The following is a 20,342-nucleotide window of genomic DNA, read 5'->3' as shown; positions in this document are numbered from 1 at the left end:
GAATTCCCACAGTGCGGGATATGTGCTGGCTCTGCATCCACATCACTCTCAAATAGATTTTGATTAATTCCCAGGATGCTCAGAAGTTTTTGGAAACTACATTACCATGCTGATGAGAAAATAGTACAATTTCAGATGCACTCTTCTTAGATGCATTTTCCCCATAAATACAATTTGAGCTGATTTGATCAATCAGTTAGTTGAGAAGTGCAGAAGTACAGAAGTGATTGTTCAATTCAAGCAAAATCAGCCTATCACGTAACCTGCTCTGACCTGTTTGTTCTGATAGACAAAAACATGTGAAGGAGAGTGGCATTGTGGAAATAAAACGTTCATTAGGACATTAAATTAAGTGAAATTGAAACACACTTTGGAAAATAAATTTCAAATAAAAAATATGCTGGTATGAAATAACTAACAAACTGTGTATATTGTTGAGTTTTAAAAATGTATTTGGTTATTTCACAAGTTCACGGTTGTCTAGGTAGATTTGTCACATTACAAGAGGTTGTAAAGTGAAATTAAGCTTGTAACTTCCTTCTGCTACCTAGCAGACAATAAACTAATACAAAAGCAATCATAAAACTGGTAAACAGAAATAAACTTCAGTGGAGCAGAGGATGAATTTGGGTTTAGAAGTCTGATTGTTTAGGGGGGGGGGGGCTGCTAGTCTTGTGCAGCACATTGTTCATAAAATTTACGTTATTACTTCAATATGTTTTATTTATTTTTAACAATATGGGTTTCTATGTGTATAGCCAAATATATACATATCTATTTCAATGTTTATCTTTTATTTATTTAAATTACTATTTAAAATGGTAGATTTTCACCTTTATTCAGATTCAAACTATAATCTACCATTTTAAATGCCGCTCACAGCAGTTCCATTTTATAAACGCGTGTCCATCTTTTATTTTGAAGCCGGTTACCGGAAGTTACCCATCCCATTCATTGTTGGCGTTTTGACGGTTGAGCAGCGCTTCCTTCCCGGACGCAGCCAGACACACACCACCGGTGCCTCGTCACTCCGCGCTGGAAGATGGCTGCGGCGGACCGGCCCCCGGTCAGGGAAGGGATCCGGATATTTGTATTGTGTGTATGCTGGTACACGGTCAGCTCGGGAGGCAACATCGTCAACAAAATCATCCTCAATGGATTCCCGTACCCGGTCACAGTCTCTCTGTTTCACATAATTTCTATCGTCGTCTTCCTCCCGCCGTTGTTGCGGGCATGGGGAGTCCCCAAAACAGAACTGCCGAGCAGGTATTACCGGTGGTACATCCTGCCTTTAGCCTTCGGAAAATACTTTGCATCAGTCTCGGCTCACTTCAGCATATGGAAAGTACCCGTTTCATATGCGCACACCGGTGAGTACAGCGGATTTGTGTACCTCAAGCGTGTCAGCCGGGGTAACTTGATGATGTGTACCGTCAGCTGATGTTAGCTTCGTGGCTAACGCTGGGCAACTCGGCGACACCGACATTTAACTGCTGTGGGCCCCGAGTAAATGTGGCTTCCAGGAGGTCGTGAACAGACGGGCTTTCATGAGTTTAATTAACTTACCATGGGTCCTCTAGCTGCAAATTGACCAGCTTTAGAGTCCCCTTAAAATTACTAACTAGCTGCTGTTAGCTAGCTAGCCAACTTAATTAACGCTGAGAATATACTACGTCAGGGAGGAGGGTCCATTACTGAACCTGCTCTGTATTGCGATGCGCTTCTCTAACTTTGATCTCAGACTGCAAGACAATAATCAGATCACAGTTCTTCGTGTAATTAGATTTTGTTTCGCCTTAGAAAACCAATGTGAAATCTTATTAGCTTAGCTGCTGTTGTCAGTAAAACGAACTAGCTTTCAGTCTTTACAGCTACAACCGTGCAGTTCATGGCTAAAACTTACTAAGTCTGGTTTACTTTTTGGGCCCTGCAGTTTGTGGTTTCTAAAATTTTGCCCATCCTATTTATACCAATATAATGCTACCCAGTGTAACAGCACCACACCGTACAGCCTCCAAACTTACCATAAGGTTGAACCAACACATCTCTTGACTGTAGGATTTATTGCAGGGCTGGTATTAGACTGCATTGCCTAATAAAGTGGCATCTGACATCTATAGTTAAAACCTGTGAATCAAACATTCATACTAACTTACTAATAATCTGTCTTACCTTGAAATTGAAGTAAGTAAACTTATAACAATAAAACATTTTTAAGCAGGTTTAGACCTCCTCTAAATCAGTTTCTGAAATTTTACATAACTTTTTTTTTTTTTTTTTGATATCAGCTTTATATTTTTACCAGCAGCTGCCCTGCTGTCTCAATATCGGTGTCAGCAATTGAAATACCCATATCAGTTGATCACTAATCGACAGTATTAGTTTCCATTAACTGTATCTAAATAAAATGGTAACTTTGAATTTGTATAGTTAACTTCTAATAGTCATTCTTAACTGCAAGTCAAGCAAGTAAACTTGAAATGAAACTATTCTCATGTTTAGACCTCTTCTACACCTCTTTAAAGACAGCCGTTGCTGCCATGTCAATAAAATCTAAGTCCTTCTGTCATCATGGATCAGAGCTTGGACAGCGAAAATGTACACTCAGTTGCCAGTCTAATACAACAGTCCTGCAATAAATCCTCCCTTTTATGAAGGTTATAATGTTCAGTTTTTGTTGAAACTGGTGCTCTTGGATTGTACTGCATTAGAGTGAGAGGTGTTTTTCCTATTAAGTGTACCCTTGTTGCTATAAATGGGGTGGACAACATATTAAAAACATTTTTCATTGTCACAGTTCAACAGCACTACAAGCTAACTGCAGCATCCAAAATGATCATGAAGTTGAATCAACACCTCTAAAATAAAAATTTAACATTATACTCTTATTCATACTCATATTTACTGCATTCGTTATTAGTGTGCCTAATAAAAAGTGTATAGTAACACCAATGAATAAAATACCCCCCTTAACTTCTAATAGTTTGTTCTAACTTCAGCTAGAAGTAAGTAGACTTACTAATACTACTATTAAAGTATAGCTCACCTGTTTTGACCTCCTCTAAACTATTTCAAAGAACTTGGTGGTCTTTTGAGCCAAACTGAAAGTCACAGCTGTCATGTCAATAAGATCTTTCAAGCTTGAAAGTTCTTGCTTTACTATAAAAGTAATGATCAACCGTGCTGAATTTAGTTTTGATGGATGGAAAATATGTGTTAATTTTAGTACATTTTTCAGTTAACAGGGTGCCACCACTCTTGAGTCATTGTTAGTGACGCGCACCATGAAAAACCTAATAAACATTGGTGTGGCCTGGACTCTGACGTAGGAGCACTACAAATAAGATTTGGGCCTCATTTTATCCCCCACATATAATCAGTTTTCTGCTCTCTACCTGCTGCTTTTAAATGGATTTGCATGTTTGTCAGAGAAACAAAATGATTGGTATACTTTCCAAGCTGACACTGTCCCTTTTCTGCCTTTTTGTTTTGTCACAGTCAAAGCCACAATGCCAATATGGGTTGTACTTTTATCAAGAATTATCATGAGGGAGAAGCAAACCACAAAGGTGAGTAGGTTCGACATGGCCCACTCTGGTTCAGCCTGTTTCTCAGGGTTTGAGACTCAGCAGTGGTGATGTGGCACTGTGTTGCTCCTGTGCTGCATCTCATATTACAGCCATCTGCAGGGGCTTTAGTCCCTGAAGTTGATAAAATGCTCTGTGGGAGGGTGGGGGTCAGGAAGGGGAAACTAACTTTTTATTTCACCTGGTAAAACCCCACACTCACTCTCTGCTTGCCACATTATAGGAGCGGTGTTGCGTTTATGAATGTGTTTGAAAGGCTGTTTTTTTTAATGCATACCATTTTGGTATGCAGTTTGCAGGTATGTGGAAAGGCTTCAAGCAGGTGGTTGAAAATGTCCAGACGAGGGGGGGGGGGCAGAGTTATATAAGAGCTACATACATTTCTGGCTCAGGGGTTTTGCAGGACAAATCACCATTTATGTGCTCATATATTTTTGATATAAATCCACCAGCATAGGGGGAAAAACAGTGGGAGAATTTACATTATATGGAGTGGTAGATCAACTTGAGTCACTGTAATTAAGTAGGTCTTCATGTGTATCTCACTGCAAGTATAATGTCAGCATTATATTAAACAGACCTTCTTCACACATAAAACAAAGTTCAATTAGTAAAGTTCTTGAAATCACAATTTGGACAACAAATAGTAAAATTGTAACATGATTATATTGCTGCATACAAATTCACACAATGTTGATTATATTGATATTATTGATATATATTGATTATATTATTGGATGATCAAGTACTGCAACTAAAGATGAATCTCCCTGTTGTTTTCTCTGTTAATCGATTGTTTGGTCTATAAAATGTGAGAAAATAATCACTCCAAAATCAAAAAATATTCAGTATACTATGTACTGTTTTTTTACTACTATAAAACCAGTTTTGTTCATAAAAAATTACTTTGAAAATCGATTATCAAAATATGCGGCATTTCATTTTCTTTAGGTTGACTAATTGATTAATCCCCTTATCATTTCATCCCTGGAATTATTGCTCGGCTCATCTTGGCCTCTGGTTATTGTGGTAACGATGTGCACTGTAGCTGAACTAAAGTACAAAATTAAATCTGACTAAATTAACAACATTCATCCTTCCATAGATATTATACAAAACACCATAGTGCACCATACAAAGTACTGTATTATAGGAAACATCTAAAGGGAAACTATGATGTAGACTGTATTTTTATGCATACTGACTGTATTCAGCTGTTGAATCGAAATGTCTTTACTAAGAATGTAGTTCAGCCTTAGTATAATAATAATCAACTTTTTTATAAAGCACTTATCAAAGCAAAGGACTTCACAGAGAAAGGGATCGAAAAATATACCAGTGAATGATAAAATAAAATACATGAGGGCCAAAAATAAAATAATAAAATAAATGATAACAAAAGAAACACATTCAAATGAACAGGATAAAGAAGAGATAAAACAACAAAGTAAGACATCAAAATGAACAGGTGGCTCAGATAAAATCAGGAAGTGATTTCCTATAAAAGTGCATTTCAGAAGACTTAAAAGAAGACTTAGTTGTGTGCACTGTACAGCTGTATTATATTAAAAAAATATATCTGAGTGAATAACATTGGAGGCCGAAAAGCTTGATTGTGGCAAAACTCACAGCATCGCTGGAATACAGCTTAATTTTGCTGAATGTGAATAAGGGACCTCTGAGTCTAACATCAGCTTGTCATGTTTGCCTTACCGTCGGCAGTTCAGCGTTGAGACAGGCTGGATGCACAGACTGTGTGTGTTTGTGTGTGCGTTTGTATCCTGCTGCTCTGCAAATAGGCAGAGCAGCAGGATACACTGTGTAAAATATACTCAGGGGCCACTTTATTAGGTACACCTTTACAGTGTAATGCAGTCCAATACAACATACTTTTGTTATGCTGATATTAAAGGCGGTGTTGTACTAGACTGCACTATATTGAAAGGTGTTTCTAATTTTTTGTCCTTCCAATATACATAAAGGGGCAGAAACACCTTAAAATACAATGCAGTCCAGTACAACACCACTGTTAAATATACCCTGAATACAAGCATCATAAATGTAGACTTTATGGCGGAGCAGCTGGATTGGATTGCAGGTTTACCTAAAATAACTAGATGCTGACTGTAGATCTTACAAGAACTCATTACATATGATTAAATAAGACACTCCTCAGATGCATTTGTATAGTCTCCAACTTTCCCCTTTGAATGCACAAAGCCTCCAGGATGAATTTTCAAAATATGTCGGGAGACCTGAAATGGGACACAAATCTAGGCCTCTGCCAAAATAGACAAAGCCTCTCTTTTAGTTCGTATCATGTTTGGATATATCTGCATGTTCAGTGTGTAGGCAGAAGATAATTTAGTTAACTTTTCATCCTGATTGTGTTGAACAAATTGTTGCCCGGAACTGCTCTGTTTCGTCATTGTACATCCTATTATAAAATGTTTATTTATTAACCACTAAATTAAGAGAGCTGGTTTAAAGCACAGTCTACAGGTTTGAGTTCTTCCTTCTTGTCAGTCAGCATGGCTCACCTTATTATATTTTCAGCTTGCAGCCCATGAGACAATTTACTCGGACATTAAAACTGTGGGCGGTTGGATCGTTTGATGGCAGTAAACTGGCAGAATTGCTCATGAAGTGCCGTGTTTTCTCAGTTTCACTCAGAGTGGTTGGTTGAGAGGGAAGAGTTGGAGAGTGAGTGGGAGCACAAGTGGGTTTCATAACAACTGCAGCAAGATTTATTTGCATGTAGAAAATATTGGATCATGAGAAATGGTAGTTTCAGCCCACGAAGTGTATATGGCACCGGGTAAGAGGGCTTACTTAGGATGTCCAGCTGCCGCCTCCTAAGGTTGTGCTTGCAGGTGAAAATGTTTCATCATCTTAACACGTGTTTGAATGGATTCATGGTGTAATACTGCAGATGTGTTGTAAAGGTTTTTCTTCTGGGTTTCCTCCCTTATTTAGGAGGTTAAAATGTGGCCGTGCTTTGGATTTTAGGCTCTTCTATTATTAACCTGTCAATGCCACTGTGATAGTGATTTGTTGATGTTACAGCAATGCATTACAATTTTTGTTTTAATGATTGTTGTTAAGGTATCACTGAACAAATTGTACGTGGCTACAGGCCACTCAAATTTGTACTAATTTCAGTAGGGATGCAAGTAACGATTACTTTCAGTATCAACTGAGCCGCAGATTAGTTTCTCTATTAATTGTTTGGTCTATAAAATGGGAAAGATGTCCATCACAATTTCCTAATTGCTTGTTTTGTCTGACCAACAGTCAGAATTGATCGGGAAACACTCCCTGACACTGCTACTTATATTTTGATACTTTACTGTACTGGATATAAACTACTAAAGTGGTGTTTGTGTTGGCTCCCGCTGATTCTGCCTTCTGTCTCCGTGTGGTCCTTGTTGCAGGTGTATATATCGCTCATTCCCATCATTGGCGGCGTGCTGCTGGCCACAGCGACTGAGCTGTCCTTTGATGTTTCAGGACTAATCAGCGCTCTGGCTGCCACGCTGTGCTTCTCTTTGCAGAACATCTTCTCCAAAAAGGTAAGTCACGCTCACGCTGGTATGTGCCACATGATCCCCACACAGAGGAGGGCAGTAGAAGGGGGCTAATTGGAAAATGTGTGTGAAAAGCCTGAAAGTGTTTTGTGGTGGTGGGGGAAAAAATCAGGCAAGGCAGCTAGATTTCATAGTGTCCAAATACTGTAATAACAAATGTTTTGCTGTCATGACCAGTTATTGTGTATTTAAGTGCAAATGTACTTGCATTTTGTGATAACCATGTTTATGGTTGGTTTGGTTTAGATTGAATTTGTGAGCTTCACCTACTATATTTGTTTGCTTATGTTGACACCGTGATGGAGAATGAGATTGTAGAGCCCCAGATAAATCCTAGTTAGAAAGACATCTTAATTACATTAATGTGGCGTTATGAGCGTGAAGCTAGTCACGATGATGTGTCTAATATCACTATATATGTCAGATTCATGCAGTGGGCAGTTGGAAAATAAGACTTGGTTGTTAATAAGGTCAGTTAGTGTCCAAATGTAGGTACCTTTAAACCTTTTTAAAATTGTATTACAAACAGTAATGTAAGCTACTTTTTGGAATAATGCTTAATGGGGACTGAAGGGAGAATCTAACCTCTAAATGCTGAATCTTTGAGAGTGCTGTACCGTCTCCTGCAACAAGATAGTCGCTGCATTTCACTGGCCCTTGCACAAATATTCCTTATGAATCAGTTAAAACTCAGTGATCCAGTGAACATATTCTCTGGATCACTGACTGTCATTTATTTCATGCAAATGATACCCACAATTTCCATGTCATTTTGTGAGTCCATTTCCCCCCCCCCTCCCTTTTAAAGGTGTTGCGTGACACAAGTATCCACCACTTGAGGCTGCTCAACATCCTGGGCTTTAATGCTGTGATCTTTATGCTGCCCACCTGGGTCCTGGTTGATCTCTCTGTGTTTCTTGTCAATGGAGACCTGGTGAGTAGCAGTAACAAATATTTCATAGAATTTGACATTCGCGGCATCTGTTGTGTTGTGAAGGTTGGTAGAGTTCAGCAGCACCTGGCTTGTTTTTTGACCCTCAACGTAACCTGTCCGTACTGCCTTCCTTACAGTCGGACATGTCCGGATGGACGAGTACCATCGTCCTCCTGCTCATCAGCGGCTTCTGCAACTTCGCTCAGAACGTCATTGCCTTCAGCGTACTTAACATCGTCAGCCCGCTCAGCTACGCCGTCGCCAACGCCACCAAGAGAATCATGGTCATTAGTATCTCATTGCTAATGCTGCGCAACCCGGTCACCCTCACAAACGTCCTGGGTATGATGACTGCCATAGTCGGGGTCTTCCTCTACAACAAGGTGAGTCCCCCCGACCAAGAGAATAGAGGAAGGGAGAAAAATGGATCATCTGTTGTTCCATTAATTGAGAAATTTTCATCAGCCAGTACATACATGCTCATGTCAGCAGATATTATCTGTTCTATTTTGGGGAGTTTCCTTCACACACATCACTCAAAGTGCTGCCGTGGCCTTATTTTATGGTAATAAATTTATAAAACAGGTTTTATAATAATTTATTATTTTCCACAGCAACCGGCTGCCACTGTGTACTCTATATTTCTATATATAGTCTGTATGTGCCAGCTCTTTGGTCAATTTACTGTCATTCTTTCCTAAATCTTTTTTATAAACTGCATGTCACTCTAAAAGCTGCTTTCAATATCTCTCCATGCAACTTGTGTGCTTGCCATTGACTTAAATGTAAATGGTAAAGTTAAGTTACACTTTATTTATCCTCTTGGGGAAACACTTGACCCACCCAAACTATACAGGATCAGTGTGCAGCCACGGTGCAGTGCCAGCGGACCGACTCCTATGACTCAAAGTCATTTAAAATCCATTTTTCCTTGTCCTCTGCCAACAGGCCAAGTACGACGCTAACAAGCAGAAGAAGCTGCTGCCCAGCGCCAAGCAGGACCTGATGTCCTTTGACAACCCAGCGCTGGAGAAGATCCAGGCCAACGGGTCAGTGCCTTTCTCCCATGGCTCAGAGCAGCAGCACAGCTGGAACAACGTGCTGACCGACCACTTTCAGTACAGCCGGCAGGCCTACACGACAAACTACAGCGGCAACCACCAGTATGTGGTGTAAGGGCCTGCCCTCGCTCTGGGTTGCTGTCATGGACTTTACTGTGTGTAGCCACCCTCCCAGCAGCGGGTCTTCACAGGCCCACAACCCAAGACTGAAGGCAAGTGCTGTTTGTTCTGGATAGGAAGAATGAGATGCGTCGGTCAAGATGGGCCAGTGACGTGACCTCTCCCACGCTCCTCCCTGTCTAAACTTCACTTCTGTATGTCATTGTTTATTTATACTTTGTTACAGACAGTATGTGATGGTCCGAGAGACAACAAAACTTAAATCACTTTTCAGATATTTTGGTGACAGATTCAGCCATGTTAATCAAACACAGAAATGTGCCACAGCAGGTGGAAAAGTAAAAGGTAGTTGATAAATGATTTGCACCTTTATTGTCTGAAAATGTCTTGAGTTTTGTTTTCACCACCAGCTGTCATTTGTTTTGGGTTGTTTTGTTCACTTTCAGAGGAAAGGATGTAATTATTTACTCTGAACGCTACCTTGCACCGAAACAAGAGTCTCCCAGGACAAATCTCAGTGGAAGGCCTTAACATTTTGGTTTTAGGTGTTTCATGTTTTGGATAGACATTTTTCTTCATGAGGCATCTGTAATGATGCGAGGAGAAACAATTTGCTTGTTGTCCTCCATCAAGAAAACAGATTCCACTGCTCTAAAAGCTTCAGGCAGATGGGAGTTGTTTGTGGACAGTGGAGGATTTAACGGTCACTTAAAAAGAGTTTGGAAATTTGTGGTCTGGTGACTGTGCTCGCTTTCCAAAGGGGTTCATGCCTGATGAAGAAAAATGCCCAAATTTCAAAATTAAAATTAAAAATTAAAAAAGATTTATTGTCTGCATGAAGTTGATGCTCGTAAACTTGTTGCACACTCAGATCATTAAACTTTCCGTCACACTTGTTTTCAGCTGGTGTTTTAACTGCCACTGTCGAAAAACACACACAAAGTCTCCATGTCTTTGAATCATGATAAACCTTCATGAAAACCAAGAGTGAGACCAGTTCTGTTAACCGAACAGTCAGTGACCTCCCACAGATCTGTTCCTTTTCATTATTTATTTCGTTAACATGAAGCATTGGTGTAAAAAAAAAAAAAAGTTAAAGCTTACATTCACCAAAACAAAGCATCCTACCATCTACAACAGATCATACTATAAAGGATGCTCATGCTTCATCTTTCTTCTAGAGTCTAACCATGTTAAATGTAATAGAGATGTTAAAATCCATCACAAATGCTATCACAAATTGATTATTGGTATTTATTGATCTGCAAAGCTACTCAGGCAGAGTGAGATTTTCTCTCCTGTCAAGGTGATTTTTCAGTCTCAACCAAAGCTGCTCTGTCGTGTTTTATGTTGGGGGGGGGGGTTTGTTTGTTTGTAAACAGAGGCCCGGTTTGAGTTTGCACATCATAAAACTAAAATGTGTTTTTCAGATTGACTCTTTCTGCCAAGTGACTTTATAGTTCTGGTGTTTTTAATTTAAAGCATTTTTTGTAACATTGCTTTGTCAGACAGTCACTGGACAGACTTGATTCAAAATGAGACATGCATGAAATCTGAGGTTTGGTTTGTACAATTAAAGACTAACTGTAATTTCAGGACAAGATATTTGATTATGATTATTGATTACAATGTCTGCAAAATTGGTAACCAATAATCATTTGATAATGTAAAGTGTGGGTTTTGTTGTTGTTGTGTTTTTTTTTTTTTGTTTTTTTTTACTGCTTGAGGAACTGTTTAATTTAGGAAACATCTGTCACTTGGTTTTCTCCTGGCAGGATAGCTTGTGCTCTCTCTCTCTCTATCATGCACACTGAGCATCTCACTGCAGCAATATAAAGTTTTTTATGATATTTTTTTTCCTGAAATCAATGTTATGTAATTCTGCTCATTTATATTGTAGGGACAACGCACGTATATTGAACTTTTGTAAAAGTGCCAGTTGTAGCCCGTGAGCTTGCTTGTTTGTTTTTTCAGCTGTAGAGCCTGGTAGATGTGGGTAAAAGGGATAGTGCGGTTGTATTCTAATAATAGGTCTTTTTTGTGTGTGTGTGTGTGTGTGTGTGTGTGTGTACTATGTTTGCCTTTTTAAAACACTCACAGTATTTAGTCTGGAGAAAAACCCCGAAAGAGCTCTGAGGGGTCAGTGCTCTCTGTGCTTCCCAGAGACAAACTAGCATCAACAACTGTCTGTTTAATCTTTTTTTTTTAAATTTATAGAACAAACTAGCTCTTATTGCTGAGATGGTTTGAGTTTATAGGATCTTGGGAACCCAAAGCTCTGTTTTTCTACATCAGGGAGAGAAATTACTGGCGTATGTAGGTAACAAAATATCCTGTATTTAAAGAAAGACCAGAAAAGTAGAAACACCTGTTTGTAATGTAGGGAATTGGACTGCTGCTGTCGTTTGTGTGCTGATTATTGTACACTTTGAGGCTGTAGTTTGTGGTGTTGGACTGCGTTAAATTATAACGTATACCACTAACGACAGCCTCAAAAGTATTAGGAGTTGAATGAAAACCTCCTGAGCAACAGTAGCATTTATCCACTGGAACTTTTTTCACATTATGAAAACCTCAAAACTTCATTACCAACATTTTCCATCTAAACATTGAACTAAATTACTGTGTAATGTGAAAGTGTTTGTGCTCATGATGCCACAACAGCAGAGAATTAACTCCCATTTCTGTCGCTCTATGGTGGATGGGTTTTACAGCTGCACACATCCCAACTAAATAGTTAGAAATAGTTAATGTCACTGCTCTCACCCCCCAAGCAGCATCATTTAAAAGCACCTGTTATAATTAGCATTTAGCATCTAATAGCTAAAACACCAGATATTTCTTAGGACTTCGTGAAGACCCAAACAGACTTTTAAAGAAGAGTGGATGTCATTCAAAAAGGGGTCAGAAATATAAATAGATTTTTTCTATTTCACTGTAACATCTTCGTATTTTCTACCACTTTAATATGAACAAGCAGGTGACTGAAAATACTGCTTTATGGGCATCTGTCCAGATGTATTATTAAACACTAAGCGCCGCCAATCCCTCAAGGAGACTTGCACACAAGACTTCAACTCTAAAGCCTAAATATTTACAGACCAAATATTTACAGATCTTTCAAACAGCTTTTTTGTTGCATTTTTAGCTAACTGATTGTCACTCTGTTGCCTCGTTTATAAAAAGCACTTATTGTAAATCTTAAATAAAATGCACACTTAAATCTTCATACTATCAGATTGGTGCAGTAAATCGAGAATGTGACATTATGCCCCTCTAGATGAGTAGATAAACTTTTTATGTGACGAACAGAAAAAAATCCATAATCCACTATTGTGAGGGGTGAAAAATAAAATATCCAAACTTTTATCAGCTGGAGAAAAATGTGATTCTGCATGAAAGCAGTGTGACATCCACAAACATCAAAGACAAAACTGAAACCGTTCATCAAAGAAATGACACAATCCTTTCATACTTTAGGAACTCTCATGCAATCTGCTATCTGCAATCTTTGTGCTCATTTCCCCAAATTCTGTGATTATATCCTGAATTATTTGGACAGTAACAATCAACGTGAATGCATTTTGGGACAGGCTACGTTGGGAGAAAGGAGAAACAATAGTACACGTGAGATTTAACTTTGTCTTGATAATCGCACCGTCCGCTGCAGCAGCAGATGTTTTTAGACTCTCTCATTCCTTCATGTTTTTGTTCCTCATGTTGCCAAAAGCAGAGATATATAACCTTTCTGATGCTGATGCACCACAGGACACCCTTGTGGATAAGATGTGAAAATTCATAAACCTTTTTTATAATTTTTTTGATTTTCAGTGTCCTGCTGGCTGTTTCTGTAAAGCAAGCTAACTGGGAAAACTGTTGATTTGGATGTCGGCTGTAAAGCTTTTAGCTGGGATGTAAATGTTAATGAGTGGAGGGGGAAGGGGATGTAAAACTTGTACAATTATTATTTTTGTCTGTCTTTAATGGATCTTGAGACAGAATTTTTACTTAACCGATGTTTATAGATTTTTATTTATGGTGTCATGGTACAAGAATGCTGTACAGAGGTGCAGCTACCCACAGTCTTGTCTGCTTATGTTTAGTAAATGCCATTTTTAAATGTTGGGAGGGGGAAATAAATGCATTATGGAATAATGAACATATTGAACGTGTTTAATTGATGTTTAAGTAAAATGCCTGGCAGTATATACACTACAGGCTTTTTATTAAACTTTGAATGCAGAAAAGATTTTAGTGTTTCACTCAGTTTTATGTTAATTATTTTCTAAGAAAGTGATAATTTTACATATTGCACTTGCATCAAATTTTCTGTGTAATTTAAGGAGAACACGTGTTAAATATACCTGTCGACTTCAGGTTCAACAAACAAGAAAACTGTTACTGTCTGCTGGCAGCAAGGACCTGAAACCCTGTTCCACTTTAAACTGGTTCACATAGAGTTAAAACATCTGAATATCACTGTAACAATCGATGAGGACATGTAAGAAGAGCATGTTGGCGGGCAAATGTCTTCACCCAGATTAGAACTTAAATGAATTAACAGTGGCTTGTGTACATAGTCAAGCATCTTGAAAGCACAATACCAGATATTTTTCTCAGGAGGAGAAGGAGGCAAAACCAGAGCTAAAGGCCCCATGTATAATGTATTTCATTGGGTTCTTAGAAACCAGACTACAGTTGGATTATCAAATGTTACTCTTGTGTATGTACCTGTTGTTTGTTATCAGCTTGTTTTGGACGTATTATGCCCCCTAGTGGCCAAAAATCATTGGCTGCAGCATCAATTTTAGCTTCTTTGAGATCAGAGCAACGAGGCATTTCAAAATTAATGTGACCACCTTTTTAAGAGTTGTAAAGGATTTCATGCATACTTGATCGTGTATGTTTTACAAGTAGTCCTGAGTAAATAATGTATTGCCCTCTCATTCTAGTCTTTTTTCAGCAGATGTTTTCAGTGAAAGACCGTTCGAGGAAAGAAAGAGATCTGGGCCTGGGGGGCATTTGAAGAACATCCTGGACAGAAAGTCCTGGTCCTGCAGATGGAGTTAAGTCATCCCTTCCCAGCTCATGATGTTACAGATGTTGTAGTTAGAAAGGAAAAAGAACCAGAACTGAAACGGGGAAGGCCTCTTATGACCCCATGCTCCAAAAAAAAGTTATAGAGTTGAACTTTTCATTTCACAGAGCGTGACCTTTTTAGTCGGCAGCATTTAGAAATTTGTTTTGTTGTAGTTTTAACTAATTCTGTACAATTTGGTAGCCTGTTTTTATCCTCCAGTGATTCCCAAACTACGGGTCTGGCCTCTCTAAAAAAAATAAAAATAAATCAGAGAGGTCCAGAGGTGGTTAATGGGAGAGGAAAGAAAATCTTAGTGTTTAGCAGTTTTTGAAATGAACCCCTGTGAGAAGTTAAGAGCAGAAATATTTTTTTTTAGTGTTATATCTGAAAAGTAACTTGAAACTAAAGCTCAAATAAATTTATTGGCATTAAAAGCAGTATAGGTCCCTCTTAAACATAGTCAAGTAGAAGTATATAGTAGCACAGAAGTACAAGTAGTTACTTTCCACCACTGGGAGAGCACAATAAATATGAGTTCCAGTCACAACTGAAAGAGGAGACAAAAGACGCCAAGGCGCATGCTAGGATATTTAATACAAACAGGCATCAGTATTACCTCGGTGCTTCATCGAATTCATATCAGTGTTTTAAATATCTCTCCTTATGCGAAATGATCTCCTGAGGAGTTTCCAGTGGACATGTGAGTAACTGGGGGAGGATGGTGGGTCCAGTTCAAACAGACTCTTATGATGTCCATGCCCTGTGTTTTTTTTTTTTTTGCTGTTTTAACACTGAATCTCAGTGAAGTCACCTGCAGGAGCTGGATACTAATCCTGTAGCTGATCAATTTGTGTAACGTGGGGGACGGACTGATCTGGTGGAAGGAGGAGCTCGGATTTAGGTGATGAGAGATGAGCAAGAGAAAGATTGAGGAAAAGTGCAACTTTAAATGGGTGTGATGTTAAGGAGGAAGCCAGAACACTGACTGGATGAGGAGAGGCTGGATGAAAGTGAAATGCACAAAATGAAGGCTTGGCCATGTCTGTAGTCTTGCACTTCGGTAATACCATCCGAGCCAGATAGTTTTTTCTCGTCTGTCCTGTGTCACTGCAGGAGACATCTATATAGATGTAATCAGAGCAACCATCTACTTTTATTTAATAAATAATCTTCCAAGGGCTCTGAGGGTCCTGTGCAGCTGTGAGCCCACAGTCTTTCCATACCATGAACAACAGCTCTGAAACAAAGTCTCTGGGCCTGCAACTAGTTGCCTGCAGCATTAGTAGGCAGCAAACATTCATAGATGCCGAACATGTCTTCAGTCTGTTTTACGTCTGACGGAAGCCCTCTGAGTCGTACGGAGTGAATTTAACGGTGGCAGGCAGCTGAGTGATGACATTTGCGTTGCACATCAACTGGGTGAACACATGGCTGTCCGTCATGAGTTCAGGATAACACAGATTCCTTTGTGGTGAAGGAGGTGTACTACTGCAAGTGCTGCTGCCGTGTCTGGATAAACTGAGTAACCGTCGAAACAGAGACCTCCTGAGCAGGATGTAGATCCAGGGGTCGAGGATGGGGTTAACAGAGGCTATCCGGATGGCAGCCAGGTCAGCTTTGTCATTTTTCAGTAGGAAGCGGTTGGCAAACACACGGACCTTAAAAGGAAAAACAAGTTATAGCTCAAGTCTTCATACTTTAAATAAGAGTTTAAATATGCTGTAATGTTGTCAGATATGTGGTGGAATTTGATTATTTTTGAGGTTTCCCCATCTCAGATCAAGGTTATTCCTACATTGCTTATGAAAAATGAGAACTATATTAACCCTAAAATGTAGACCATCACTGGTTCCCAACCTTTTTGGTTTACATGCCCTCCAAACCCTGAGGTTGAGAACCTATACACTACATAAAATGTCTCAGCAAACATCCCTGTATCATAACAATAGGTAGAGCATATTAGATGAAAACATCTAAAAATACAACTAGGTCAAAACTCTAAACTCACTCATAAATCTGCTGCAGTACAACACTGTTAGCTGACTTCAGCAGTTATTTAGTTATACTTTTTATTTTAGTTATTGCCATCGGATCATCTTCGTTATTGGAAAATTGAACCAATGAAGCAAAGAATCCCAATATTTATTTCTGTTTGTTTAATTATGTAATTACATAGGTTACAGAATTTTGGCTACAGTTAAGTATTCCTGAATGTCAGTCGTGGACAATACCAAAGTTTACATTTAAGCTACTTACTGTAGCCTACTCACAATATTGAGTTACTTGTACTTTCCTTGAGTTTTTCCGTTTAATGCTAGTTACACTACTACACTTCAATTATCTGACAATTAATTACTCTGCAGATTATAGGCTACAAAAGTAAAATATATGAATAAAGCAACAACATTAAAATGCTGCGTTCACAATGATGCATCCAATAGCCATACTTTTATGTTGTAAGTACATTTTTGCAATACTTCCACTTTGAATGCAAGAATTTAACTTAATTAAAGACAACAGTTAAACCAATTACCGCTTAATTACAATCCCACACTAACTCACCACTAGCGGGGCTGAACAGGCCAGAACCACCACAGAGGTCATCACCAGCACCGCGATCATCTGCGTTTCTGCGGCCGAGGACAGAGCCCTCCACCTCTCCCGGACGCTGGCTCTGGCGACGGGCCGATGCACGGTCCTCTGCCGCATCAGGAGCAGCGCTCCGCACACTGCTAGGTTCAGCACAATGGTGCCCATGATGAGCAGCAGGCTGACGACGCCGTACAGGACGGAGTAAGCGGCGGCCAAAGGCTCGTGTGTCCTCCAGTCGATGAAGCACCAGGTTTTGGACGGCTGCAGCTCGCTCCCCGCCATGCCCATCGTCGGGAGGCAGCAGAAGAAAATGTGGCTGATGTAAATGAAGAAAAGGAACTTTTGCGCGAAGCGTCGGTTCACCCCCCACCGCTGGTAAGTGTACGGGCAGCATATAGCCAGGTACCGCTCTGCTGCCATGGCGCATATGATGCTCAGTCCAGTTAAACCGAAAAACAGCAACAAAAAGGAGTGAAACTCGCAGAAATGTCGGTCCTCCAGCACACGCTGGTCCAGGTAGTTGGCTATGGTGAACGGACTGGCCAGACAGGTGCCTAGCAAGTCCGTCACCGCCAGACCGCAAACCAGCGTGTAGAAAGCTGATGATTTTCTCTCCTGTCTTGATACTGAAAGAACGATTATTGCAATTAAATTCCCAATGGCGCCCCCAGCAAACATAAACATCGGCAAAGCCATTGTCACTCCTGAACGCAGCGTCTCGTTTATGGAAACAGATCCGTGCGTAAAGTTCGGGCTTTCCATCGCCAAATACACCAACAGGCTGGTGTTTGTTAGCGATATTTCCTTCGGTCTGTTGTGGATTTGGGAATGCATGTCCTTTTTAATCCGGTGTATCAGAAGATAAGGGGGTATTTTCTCTTCTAGCCCCATCCCCTTTGCTTTCCAGTAATCTAGATGTAGTTAGAGGTCGTCTGGCACGCACAGCTGTGAGCTGAGAGGCGGGCTTTCTTTAATACATCCAGCAGCCTGACAAGATGGATGGGATGCTCTGCGCGATAGACAAACAGGAAAACAAACTTTTTTTTTTTTCTTTCTTTCATTCAGTTTCCGCTCCATGTCTCATCTGCCGATGTTTGCGTCATCCAAGCGCTGCGTAATAGGCCTATCTGTGGCAGCCAGTCAGGAAGTCAATTTGAGTGATGGATGAAGAGGGGACGCTGACGATGATATGCTGAAGAGGCTTCAGCAGACCTTTCTCACCCAGTTACACATGAGTCATTTAGATGCAGAAACGCATCTTATGGTTTGTAGAAAATGGAACAGTTCGATCAACTCAACTTGTAGCGCAGACAGTTTTGATGGTGACTCTTGAGATGAGTCACCCTCTCAAGTGATGACTCATCAATGGGTTAATGTTGTTGGATGAAAAGAAATCCAACAACACTGTTGTCAGTCCACCTACATTACGTGTAAATAAATAAATAAAAACATTTAGATAAAAAAATAAAACATTTATCTAGCCATACAGATGGTTTGGCATGAGATATATTTCTGTATTTCTAAAGTAGTAGTGAATGAACGCAGTTTTATTACAGCTTTGAAAATTTACTTGAAAATAAGCTCCAAAAGAAACGTATACACTGTTTAAAGTATGTTCTGTGGATTAAGCAGTAAGTGGAGCAGTGGAGTAAAACTGTTATTGCAAAAATATTTTGCTATTTCTTTCAGTGCTTTGAGCATTTAAAAAGCTGAGCAAATAAAACCAAAACACATGGATAGAGACCAGTATCAGTAGGGGAGAATTGTAGTAATTTGGGTGAACTGAGCCTTTAACACCCCTCCTCTGGTGTCCTGTCATGGTGATCTTGTTTCTGTGTCTTTATTGATCAAAGTGTTTTGCCATCACGTTTGTGAATTATGAGCACTTTAAGTTTCATTGAGTGAGTGAGGATTGGGGGGGGGGGGGGGGGGTGTCTTGCTCAGACACAAGTCAGTGGTGTGAATTCCTGCCGTCCAAGCCTCAGCAATAGTTATTCATTCACAGTTTACATGCCCATATCTATACCTGCACTTCCCACTGCAGGTATAGATATGTTTCTAATTTGTGACCTGTTATTCATTGCAGTGATGCACAAAAAACTCAGTTGCAAAATTCCCCAATTAATAAGGGAATGATTTGTGCACATCATCAATAATTGTAAAGCACTGACTCAACAGGATTATACAACTGCTTATCAGGGCCATAGGTTTAAAAAAACTCAGAGATTAAAAGGTAAATTTCTGAGAAAAAAAAATCCGATACTCTCTGACATTATTAACTCATAAATATGCGAGAGAGAAAAAAAACTCCAACCTGTTTGAGTTTTCATTTGGCAGTGGCCATAAAGTCAAGAGATGAATTATGTTACAATGACTTTGTTTGCATGTGTGTGTGGGATGTAGACTTTGACTGTTTACCCCTTAGGGAGTACCTGTGTGTCTGTTTATTTCTGTAGTCACTCAATTAGTGTTGGTGAAGTTATGACTGGCTGACTAACTAACTCACTCACACACACACGCTATCTATTTCCTTATTGCTAAATGAATCCAATTGCAAAGTATAATTTAATCAGGTCTTCCACTGCAGGTATAACACAATGCAAGCAGCAGCGTCTGTGGTGTGATGAGGTCAGTCCAATTCTGCAAGGTGAAGCAATGTGGTTTCTTGACCAAAAAACAAAATAAAAAAAAAAGACTTTAAAGCAACATTATGATGTCATAAAAATGGATGTCTTTACACGCGCATTTGTTATGGTTACTTTACTAAACAAAACAAATAGCAAGTGGACAACTTTGCAAACACAGCCAAACACCAAGCAAATGGACCACACAAGACATAGCAAGCCAGCTAATAAGTTTTAATAGTAATAAATAAATAATAATAAATATATTGGAATCAAACCCAGCTCTCTTACACCAACAAGTAAAAGCTAGTCGACATTTACTCTTTTCCCATCTCTTGCTCAGTCACTCTCTCCCTTTCTATTCCTCGCTTCCTCTGATGTCTTCTTCTGTCTCTTCACAGCCTCTGCCATGATATCCATATTGAGAATCATGGCAGAGGCTCTCTTAGAGGTAAACCACCGCTGTAGCTAGCTTCTTCCAAAGAACTTACTTGTGCATTATTGCTTCTTCCTATATATATTGTATATATATATTATAATTGGAAGAAGAAAATAAAAAAAACACTGCCCATGATGACGTCTGAAATCCCTTCCTCTGAGACAAAGGGATTTCTGTTACCAGGAAAATGAGCCTCATATTTCATATATAGTCTAATTAATTCCAGTGTCTGGCAGGGCAGAAGTTGGAACTGTGTCAACAATGTTGACACACCCCACATACTGTAATAAAACCAGTGATGACTGCAGCTAATAATCA

The 20,342-nt window shown here is 39.5% G+C and overlaps 3 protein-coding genes across 3 annotated transcripts in view; 2 read left to right on the top strand and 1 right to left on the bottom strand.

The window, feature by feature from the left end:
• The first annotated feature begins 973 nt into the window (after nt 1–973).
• Nucleotides 974–13,448, top strand: slc35e1 (solute carrier family 35 member E1). Its single transcript, XM_038715547.1, has 6 exons — nt 974–1,370; nt 3,499–3,569; nt 7,022–7,159; nt 7,983–8,108; nt 8,246–8,491; nt 9,057–13,448. The coding sequence occupies exons 1-6, from the start codon at nt 1,043–1,045 to the stop codon at nt 9,282–9,284; spliced, it is 1,137 nt and encodes a 378-aa protein (XP_038571475.1). The 5' UTR covers nt 974–1,042; the 3' UTR covers nt 9,285–13,448.
• A 1,324-nt stretch (nt 13,449–14,772) lies between these two features.
• On the bottom strand, nt 14,773–18,853 carry LOC119900522 (prostaglandin E2 receptor EP4 subtype-like). The gene is made up of 2 exons (XM_038715545.1): nt 16,932–18,853; nt 14,773–16,027 (listed from the first exon to the last, which is right to left on the bottom strand). The coding sequence occupies exons 1-2, from the start codon at nt 17,850–17,852 to the stop codon at nt 15,698–15,700; spliced, it is 1,251 nt and encodes a 416-aa protein (XP_038571473.1). The 5' UTR covers nt 17,853–18,853; the 3' UTR covers nt 14,773–15,697.
• Nucleotides 17,257–20,342, top strand: part of LOC119900524 (disabled homolog 1-like) — a 52,489-nt gene continuing 49,403 nt past the window's right edge. Inside the window, exon 1 of the mRNA XM_038715551.1 lies at nt 17,257–17,336. The gene's annotated coding sequence lies outside the window, so the exon portion shown is untranslated. The remainder of the gene's footprint in view (nt 17,337–20,342) is intronic.

This window comes from Micropterus salmoides, unplaced genomic scaffold (genome assembly GCF_014851395.1).
Source record: "Micropterus salmoides isolate LMB-PRFRI ecotype aquatic unplaced genomic scaffold, ASM1485139v1 Ms_hic_scaffold_13, whole genome shotgun sequence".
NCBI lineage: Eukaryota > Metazoa > Chordata > Actinopteri > Centrarchiformes > Centrarchidae > Micropterus > Micropterus salmoides.
Note: the sequence above shows the minus strand (reverse complement) of the source record. Positions and strands in the feature narration are given on the sequence as shown.

What these genes read in the sequence shown, in the direction of transcription:
- LOC119900522 (XM_038715545.1), bottom strand. Translation starts at nt 17,852, where the DNA reads ATGGGGCTAGAAGAGAAAATACCCCCTTATCTTCTGATACACCGGATT. An exon ending in CCTGTTCAGCCCCGCTAGTG is followed by an intron (nt 16,028 to 16,931) that starts GTGAGTTAGTGT and finishes TTTCCTTTTAAG; the next exon opens with GTCCGTGTGTTTGCCAACCG.
- slc35e1 (XM_038715547.1), top strand. Translation starts at nt 1,043, where the DNA reads ATGGCTGCGGCGGACCGGCCCCCGGTCAGGGAAGGGATCCGGATATTT. An exon ending in AGAACATCTTCTCCAAAAAG is followed by an intron (nt 7,160 to 7,982) that starts GTAAGTCACGCT and finishes TCCCTTTTAAAG; the next exon opens with GTGTTGCGTGACACAAGTAT. An exon ending in TTCTTGTCAATGGAGACCTG is followed by an intron (nt 8,109 to 8,245) that starts GTGAGTAGCAGT and finishes CCTTCCTTACAG; the next exon opens with TCGGACATGTCCGGATGGAC.